General features: G+C 40.0%; 1 protein-coding gene across 2 annotated transcripts; it reads right to left on the bottom strand.

Moving 5' to 3' along the window:
* Positions 1-240: 240 nt before the first annotated feature.
* On the bottom strand, positions 241-8,320 carry LOC129815748 (deoxyribonuclease gamma-like). 2 transcript variants are annotated; one of them, XM_055869837.1, is made up of 10 exons: positions 8,271-8,320; positions 5,517-5,602; positions 2,970-3,058; positions 2,780-2,866; positions 2,525-2,637; positions 2,266-2,378; positions 1,896-2,053; positions 1,593-1,689; positions 1,346-1,412; positions 241-874 (listed from the first exon to the last, which is right to left on the bottom strand). In XM_055869837.1, exons 2-10 carry the CDS (start codon positions 5,595-5,597, stop codon positions 855-857), a joined length of 825 nt encoding a protein of 274 aa, XP_055725812.1. In that variant the 5' UTR covers positions 5,598-5,602; positions 8,271-8,320; the 3' UTR covers positions 241-854. The 2 variants fall into 2 exon arrangements, with proteins under 2 accessions (XP_055725812.1, XP_055725811.1); XM_055869836.1 differs by having other exon boundaries at positions 5,517-5,605; positions 8,271-8,312.
* Positions 8,321-9,199: the final 879 nt, after the last annotated feature.

Raw genomic sequence — 9,199 nt, 5'->3', positions numbered from 1 at the left:
TTGGATTTGTTTAACACTTTTTTGGTTACTACATGATTCCATATGTGTTATTTCATAGTTGTGATGTCTTCACTATTATTCTACAATGTAGAAAATAGTAAAAATAAAGAAAAACCCTGGAATGAGTAGGTGTGTCCAATTGGATTTGTTTAACACTTTTTTGGTTACTACATGATTCCATATGTGTTATTTCATAGTTGTGATGTCTTCACTATTATTCTACAATGTAGAAAATAGTAAAAATAAAGAAAAACCCTGGAATGAGTAGGTGTGTCCAAACTTTTGACTGGTACTGTATTTAGCATGGTTTATCAATGTCTAGATTTTCCCCTTTTTTTCAGCTGGTGGAACGATCAAGAAGTCTGGAAAGAAGGGATTTGGCATTTGAAGACCATGCACTCATATGTTGCTGAATCACAGCCCTCTGTGAAATCCAGCCCTCCTCCGTCTCTCTCCCTCAGTTTTTTTATTTCATTTCGATCAATTGTAAAAAGAGGAAAAACACGAAAGGACCTTTTTGAAATATAAATTCCAGTGTGGTCTTGTAAATAATAAAGTATTGTAACTACTGCAGGATTTTCCCTCCATCATCTTTATTTGAGATTCTGTCAAGATATACATCAGTATTAGATCAGTAGCTACACTAGACATACAAATATGATATACAGTACTAATATGACTAGTATTTTGGTAAGATTTAATCACAGATCAATGTAACTTTTCCTAAGCTTAACCATCCGAATCTTCAGCACCAGTATCTCTAAATTCAGCTTCTCTGGTTGGATAAGGCTTCTTCTCCAGCTCCATCACCTCTTCACTCACTTCCTCTGTCCTCCTGTCCATGTTACAGGGTTCTATTTCCCAGTCGCAGAGCCTGAAAATCAAATTTGTTTTGTTATATCTACAATTATGTTTCTGTGTCGGGTGAAATGTGCATCTGTGTATGAAGTGATATGTGAATGTGTGTGTGGAATGATATGTGAATGTGTGTATGAAGTGATATGTGAATGTGTTTATGAAGTGATATGTGAATGTGTGTGTGGAATGATATGTGAATGTGTGTATGAAGTGATATGTGAATGTGTGTATGAAGTGATATGTGAATGTGTGTATGAAGGGATATGTGAATGTGTGTATGAAGTGATATGTGAATGTGTGTATGAAGTGATATGTGAATGTGTGTATGAAGTGATATGTGAATGTGTGTATGAAGTGATATGTGAATGTGTGTGTGGAATGATTTGTCTGTAAAGATGATGCTGTTTAGTTTTGATGTCTTTACCCCGTTTTGACAATTTTCTTCAAGAGGAAAGTTTGGGAGATTCAGAATAAAGATGCTGCTTACTCTGTTCTGTTGGTGTTTTTGGTTTCAGCTCTACCTCCACAGGGTAATGGTCGCTCAGCTTCAGGGCCTAATAAAGCAGAGTAGTTAGATGTTGACTCATGAGCCAGACGGCTCAACTTTGACATGTACTGTATTTCTAGGACAGGTTGTCACAATGTAGGCTACTAACATGTTCATTTAAATTACTTATAATATTGTAATCAAACCATCTACCAGGGTGGAATTAGTCTGTAACCTGCCTACTTACATCTTCTTCAGAAAGCTCATATGCAATCTGGAAGTTGAATGGTTTGGCAGAGTTTGGCACGATGGCGTCAACCATGTCATCCCCGTAGATCACAATCCTAGATGTTGATCAGAAAATGACGTCAGCAGTCATTCCATATTACACACAAGTAAATGAGTTTTATAATAGCTCTTATGACAGCTCTTATGACATTTTAACCACCTTTCAGCAATACCAAAGAAATGTCAAATTAACTCCATAGGTGATTATCTGTTTCATACATGAGGCGTTCATTAATGAATTTCACAAATCACAGTGTGCCACCTGTCATAAGTGTTATCGTTGCCTGTGTTTGCTGTGGTATCCACGTCATCTTTAATCAGCCAGTGGAAATTTTTGTCACTGCGGATACGGATAGCTTTCATGCCCTTTTTAGAAAGGTAGGAACCGTCTGCATTGAAGTCACCTAGGATCATAACGTTCTGGTACAGAGAGAAACATTCAACAACAAAGTTACTTTTCATCCAGAAAAAGGACTGTTTTTAGGAGAGCATACATAGTTATCTTGAAATCACCATGTGGCTGGTTTTGTATTTTACTTGTCAAAGGCTCATATATACAGTTTGGTGACAAGTGCACTTTCTAAACCCAAGGGAGGTGTTAAGCTCTGTCAATGGCTTAGCTCAGAGCTTACATCAGTCTTCCATTTCTTTGTCACTTCCAGGAAGACATCATAAAGCTCATCCAGCTCCTTCACTGAGTCATCAGGCTTGGTGTGCACTGGAATCAGTACCAAGTCCTCTAGCACTGAGAAACACAGGAAGAGATGAGAAATATATATTACAGCTGTTTATTAATGTGCTGTTACTCTCTGCTGCAATATCCAGCTGTCTGTCACGTTCATATTATTTGCTAAATCAAATGCTTAATTCTAGCACTCCTGTGCCCCTTACCAGTGTTGAGACATTTGAAGCGGAGAATGTAAGGCTCCCTGGCGAAGGCGTCCACATCTCCAGCCTGGTTGTCCTCATATTGCCAGGAGCCAACCAAGTCCACCAAATCAGCCCTTTCAGAACAAACAGTTTAACACATTTAATAGCATTAGTCCTGCATTCAAAGTTTTTTTTTAGCAGATCACAATGTGAAAAAATTAACGGCATCAGATAGAGGTTCATGAGGGTAAAGTTAAACATGGGTTTGAATTGTACCTGTACAGAAACATAAACTGCTCCTTGTATTTGTCTCTTCCCAGACGAGTGCTGATTTGCAGAGTGTATTGTTGCTTCTTATTGGCCCTGTAATGACACACCTGTAATGAGTGATACTTTTCATGTAGGGCCAGGAGTTTCCCCAGTTGTATATTTTATAGCGTCACATGAGGGAAATCACTTGACTGACTTATTTAATTCCTCCAGGAACTTTTTCACTGAAGTACCTCTCTCATCCACCACCTCCAGAATCACTATGATGTCATAGCGAGACACAATCTGATAGGACGAAAGGAAAAGGAGAAAAAGTTCATTAGTTTATCTGTTTATATGTAGGATAACATCCTTGTTTTAGGATAGTTTTCCAAATGTTTATCTGAGGGAATTATTAGATCACAAATAAAATCATATAGAGTTGAAGTCGGAAGTTTACATACACCTTAGCCAAATACATTTAAACTCTGTTTTTCACAATTCCTGACATTTAATCAGAGTAAAAATGCAGTGTCTTCGGTCAGTTTGGATCTCCACTTTATTTTAAGAATGTGAAATGTCAGAATAATAGTAGAGAGAATGATTTATTTCAGCTTTCATTGCTTTCATCACATTCCCAGCGGGTCCAGAAGTTTACATACACTCAATTAGTATTTGGTAGCATTGCCTTTACATTGTTTAACTTGCGTCAATTGTTTTGGGTAGCCTTCCACAAGATTCCCACAATAAGTTGGATGAATTTTGTCCCATTCCTCCTGACATAGCTGGTGTAACTGAGTCAGAAGAGATCAACATCCGACGAGCTTCTCCTTCACGTCTCTATGGTTTGAAATGACCTTTTTTCAGTCAAAACAGAAAATGTGTGTCAGTCTGTTTCTTGTGAAAACAGTGAATGTAAGAGTATAACTTTACGTCGTCCCCTCGCCCCGACCCGGGCGCGAACCAGGGACCCTCTGCATACATCAACAACGGTCGCCCACGAAACATCGCTACCCATCGCTCCACAAAAGCCGCGGTCCTTGCAGAGCAAGGGGCAACCCTACTTAATGTCTCAGAGCAAGTGACGTAACTGATTGAAATGCTACTAGCGCGCACCCGCTAACTAGCTAGCCATTTCACATCTGTTACACTCACCCCCCTTTCAACCTCCTCCTTTTCCGCAGCAACCAGTGATCTGGGTCAACAGCATCAATGTAGCAGTATAACTTTACGGCGTCCCCTCGCCCCGACACGGGCGCGAACCAGGGAACCTCTGCACACATCAACAACGGTTGCCCACGAAGCATCGTTACCCATCGCTCCACAAAGGCTGCGGCCCTTGCAGAGCAAGGGGCAACCCTACTTATTGTCTCAGAGCAAGTGACGTAACTGATTGAAATGCTACTAGCGCGCACCCGCTAACCAGCTAGCCATTTCACATCCGTTACATGAACAACTTGTGAACATTTCTGAATTATAATATATAGTGGAGCCAGTTTCCCCACCCAGTGTCCTTGCTCGCACATGCTTTTTCAATTTTCCCACATATTTTCTATAGGATTGAAGTGAAGGCTTTGTGATGGCAACTCCGATACCTTGACTTTGTTGTCCTTATACCATTTTGCCCAAACTTTGGAAGTATGCTTGGGGTCATTGTCCATTTGGAAGACCCATTTGCGACCAAGCTTTAACTTCCTGACTGATGTCTTGAGATGTTGCTTCAATATATCCACATCATTTTCCTGCCTCATGATGCCATCTATTTTGTGAAGTGCACCAGTCCCTCCTGCAGCAAAGCACCCCCACAACATGATGCTGCCACTCCCGTGCTTCACGGTTGGGATGGTGTTCTTTGGCTTGCAAGCGTGCCCTTTTTCCTCCAAACATAACGATGGTCATTATGGCCAAACAGTTCCATTTTTGTTTCATCAGACCAGAGGACATTTCTCCAAAATGTACGATCTTTGTCCCCATGTGCAGTTGCAAACCGTAGTCTGGCTTTTTTTTATGGTGGTTTTTGGAGCAGTGGCTTCTTCCTTGCCGAGGGGCCTTTCAGGTTATGTCGATATAGGACTCGTTTTACTGTGGATATAGATACTTTTTTTTTTTCATCTTCACAAGGTCCTTTGCTGTTGTTCTGGGATTGATTTGCACATTTCGCACCAAAGTACGTTCATCTCTAGGAGACAGAACGCGTCTCCTTCCTGAACGTTATGATGGCTGCGTGGTCCCATGGTGTTTATATTTGCGTACTATTGTTTGTACAGATGAACGTGGTACCTTCAGTTGTTTGGAAATTGCTCCCAAGGATGAACCAGACTTATGGAGGTCTACACATTTTTTTCTGAGGTCTTGGCTGATTTCTTTTGATGTTCCCATGATGTCAAGCAAAGAGGCACTGAGTTTGAAGGTAGGCCTTGAAATACATCCACAGGAACACCTCCAATTGACTCAAATTATGTCAATTAGCCGATCAGAAGCTTCTAAAGCCATGACATCATTTTCTGGAATTTTCCAAGCTGTTTAAAGGCACAGTCAACTTAGTGTATGTAAACTTCTGACCAACTGGAATTGTGATATAGTGAATTATAAGTGAAATAATCTGTTTGTAAACAATTGTTGGAAAAATTACTTGTGTCACGCACAGAGTAGACTTGCCAAAACTATAGTTTGTTAACAAGAAATTTGTGGAGGTGTTGAAAAATGAGTTTTAATGACTCCAACCTAAGTGTATGTAAACTTCCGACTTCAACTGTATCTGTACCTTCACAAGGGTAGCAAGGGTGTTTGGGTTTGATAGTTTACGCTTCCCAAATTTCTGGATGTTGAAAGACGCAACCTTCATGACTGCTGCTGGAAAAAGAGAAAAATAAAATCCAATCCATGTAAAACTATAATGAACTGCTAGTGGATCAAACAAGCAACGATTCCAGAGAAAGGATGTAATTACCTACACCAAAACAAGTTTAATAGTCTATATGTGTTTATTGCCCTCTGTGTGGATTTTATGATAATACACAACAGCAATGGCTAATGGGTAACGTCTGTTTCCAACTCACACTCTCAAACACATTGATCCCCTGAACGCAGCTCACTTTCCAGCCCACTTTCCAGCTCACACTCTCATTCACATAGATCCCCTGAACGCAGCTCACTCTCCAGATCTCAATCACGTGAATTCTGATCACCTGTTCACACACCTGTAGGTCATTTACACACACTATTTAGTTCAGTTCTTTGCTCCCATCACTGTGAGGTATTGTTTGTTTTGAGACACATTCTATTCATGGCTCTGTTTAGGTCCATATTAGTCCTCCCGTGTGTCATAGTTTTTGGCCATCCTCACTAACGACGCCTTTTTGCCTTTTCCCTGCCTGTACTTTTGCCTATCAGATTTCCTGTCATCCACCTCTTTCCTGATCTCCCGGACTACGTTATTAGCCTTTTCCCTTTTGGAGTCCCTGTGTCCCTTTTTGGAGTACCTTCTGCCTGCCCCTGGACCTGGGACCCAGCCACATGCTTCCTCCTGTGGTCCTTTACAATAAACACCTGCTGCGCCCTGCGCTTGAAACCAGCACTCTGTCTCCCATCATATTCATTACACAATGTCTCATAAATGGCTCAACACAAGGAAAACATGCATCAGGACATACATTACGATATACTCAGTCCATCTGGCTAGATTCTTGTTAAAATTCCTGATGCAAAGGTAGTGTTTCTATTGGCATGGGCACATGATGAAACTATTTTAGTGAAAGGGTTGGAAAGCATGTCTCTGAGTACACTTATTTAGAACCTTTAAAAAAGGGTTCTTCGGCTTGACCCTGTAGAACCCTTTATGGCTCCAGAACCTTTTCACCCAACAAAGAACCCTTTTAGAGCCCTTTATTCTGTAGAGAAGGTCCCTGTAAATAGAACTCTTTCTAAGAGGGCAGTCATGCATCTTGTTCTGTGGCCCTGTGAGATCCATCACAACCCTCCATTATCTTCAATGGCAGAAGATCTCCTCATGGTGTGATAAACATGACTATTACAGCGCTACACGTGAATCTGCTAGAGAACATAATAATAGTTTACAAACTATGTAATATGACGGTCATTACATTGTACATTTAATATTGAAAATCTCATTTGGACCTGAGTCTCCTTCAAAAAATTAATTATTTATATCAATGGATTAAGCTAAAATATCCCTTCATTGTGTTAAAGGTCCTCTGTTTGATATCCAGAGTACTTGTTATATCAGCGGTCACTCCTGGTTGGGTGGAGGTGAAACCAGTTGATCAAGGTAGGATGGAGCTGGATAAACTGGAGCTGAGGAGTTCAAATTCCAATGCTTCAAGATGAGTTGATCAGCTGACAACAGAATGGAGGGCTATTTCCCTATGGAACACGACATCACAGCTCCACAGTCTGTGGTTACAACTCTAATACAGTAATACAACTGTGAGCCAGCAGTTGTACCATTATTTAAATGTATCCTTTATTTAACCAGGAAGTGCTATTAGATGAGAATGTATTGTTGAGGGAGACCTGGCCAAAGCAGCATTTCCATACAGTACTTTCAACAAAGTCTTCAGAGCTATAGGCTTAGTCACTCCAGATGTGTAATTCCTCACCAGATGTGAAATTCCTAGTTGTGAGGAATTCCACCAAGCAGCACAGATAAAAAAAATACATGAAGTCACTTTAGTCCTACAGTGACTCAGCCTACGGACTAGGAGTAGGTTACTGTAGCAACAGCGTGTGACTGATTCAAACTTCTCTTTGTTGTGCAATAAACAGTGTTTCTTCTCACAGAACAGTAGTTCTGGATGACTGGCTGGAACAGAATTATGAATTCAATGTCATGTAGGTAGCATGCAAAAACAATCCAGCATATTTCAGGCAAATTAAACCACTACAGTTGTAAAAGGATGTAACATGATCTCTGTTGACAAGCTCCAACATGCTCAGACATTACCTGGGTTATATTGTGTGGGAAGGGGCTTACAGGAATGTTCTATCTGGTTTCTTTCACTGACAAACTTGCAAAAATAAACTATATATTTTACCATAAATTCAAATACTTCCAAATCCTAATAGCACGATAATAACAGAAGGCTTAGAACAGTGTTTCCCAACTCCAGTCCTCCAGTACCCCCAACAGTGTTTCCCAACTCCAGTCCTCCAGTACCCCCAACAGTGTGCATTTGTATTGTAGCCCTGGACAAGATCACCTGATTCAACTTGTCAACTAATCATCAAGTTCTCAATGAATTAAATCAGCTATGTTTGTCCTGGACTACAATAAAAAGGTGTGCTGTTGGGGCTACTGGAAGACTGGAGTTGGTAAACACGTGCTTAGAGAAGATTATCTCTGTAGAAATTGGCTACATTTCCAACATTTCACAATTCCTCTAGTCTTTTTTTGCATAACAAAACAAGAATCAAGGTAATCATTGAAAACAATCCAAGTATTTAAAATAGTTTGTGCAAATTAAGGAATACCTGATATATGTAAATTCCAGTAACTTACCTGAAGGGATGATAGCCTGTATGATGCTGTGGTGCAGTACAACATGTGGTATCTTGTTTATCAATGAACAACTGTAACTTTCTGGGGCTTGGCCTTCTTATAGAGATCACCTGATTGGCTGAAACTGGTTGGTTGGGAGGCCCTATAGACTGGCCCCAGCTGAACCAGCCAGTACAGGATAACCATAACATCAACACACCAGTCTTCATTGCACACCACAACATTCCTGCCCACACACTTATCTCCGAGATCCCCCACAACAACATCTGGAAGTGGCTAAGCTTTCTCTTGGAGGATATAGAAGTATTTTAAACCGAGTAGTTCGAGCCCTGGATGTTAATAGGCTGAGACAATATAACACAGGTATTACGCAAAAATACTTGTTTACTGTTCTATTTACGTTAGTAACCTGTTTATAATAGCAATAAGGCACCTCAGGGATTTGTGATATATCATATCAAATTAAAAATCTAATTGTATTTGTCACATGCTTCGTAGACAACAGGTGTAGACTACCAGTGAAATGCTTACTTACGGGTCCATTTCCAACAATGCAGAGTTAAAGATGAGATATGAAATAGAAATAGTGACACAATGAATAAAGATTAAAAATAACAAGTAGAAATAACATGGCTATATATAGGGTGTAGAAAATAACATGGCTATATATAGGGAGTAGAAAATAACATGGCTATATACAGGGAGTAGAAAATAACATGGCTATATATAGGGGGTAGAAAATAACATGGCTATATACAGGGAGTAGAAAATACCAGGGCTATATACAGGGAGTAGAAAATAACATGGCTATATACAGGGAATAGAAAATAACATGGCTATATATAGGGAGTAGAAATAACATGGCTATATATAGGGAGTAGAAAATAACATGGCTATATTGTAACGGCTTTCTTCCTGGGGTGAAGGAG

Source organism: Salvelinus fontinalis, chromosome 18 (genome assembly GCF_029448725.1).
Source record: "Salvelinus fontinalis isolate EN_2023a chromosome 18, ASM2944872v1, whole genome shotgun sequence".
NCBI classification, from domain to species: Eukaryota; Metazoa; Chordata; class Actinopteri; order Salmoniformes; family Salmonidae; genus Salvelinus; species Salvelinus fontinalis.
The sequence above is the reverse complement of the archived record's forward strand: the minus strand, read 5'-3'. Positions and strand labels throughout refer to the sequence as shown.

Excerpts from the sequence above, each read along its gene's own strand:
- LOC129815748 (XM_055869837.1), bottom strand. The coding sequence starts at position 5,597 with ATGAAGGTTGCGTCTTTCAACATCCAGAAATTTGGGAAGCGTAAACTA. Across the intron at positions 2,379-2,524 it reads CTTCAAATGTCTCAACACTG|TGCTAGAGGACTTGGTACTG; the intron begins GTAAGGGGCACA and ends TGTGTTTCTCAG. Across the intron at positions 2,054-2,265 it reads CAAAGAAATGGAAGACTGAT|AACGTTATGATCCTAGGTGA; the intron begins GTAAGCTCTGAG and ends TCTCTGTACCAG.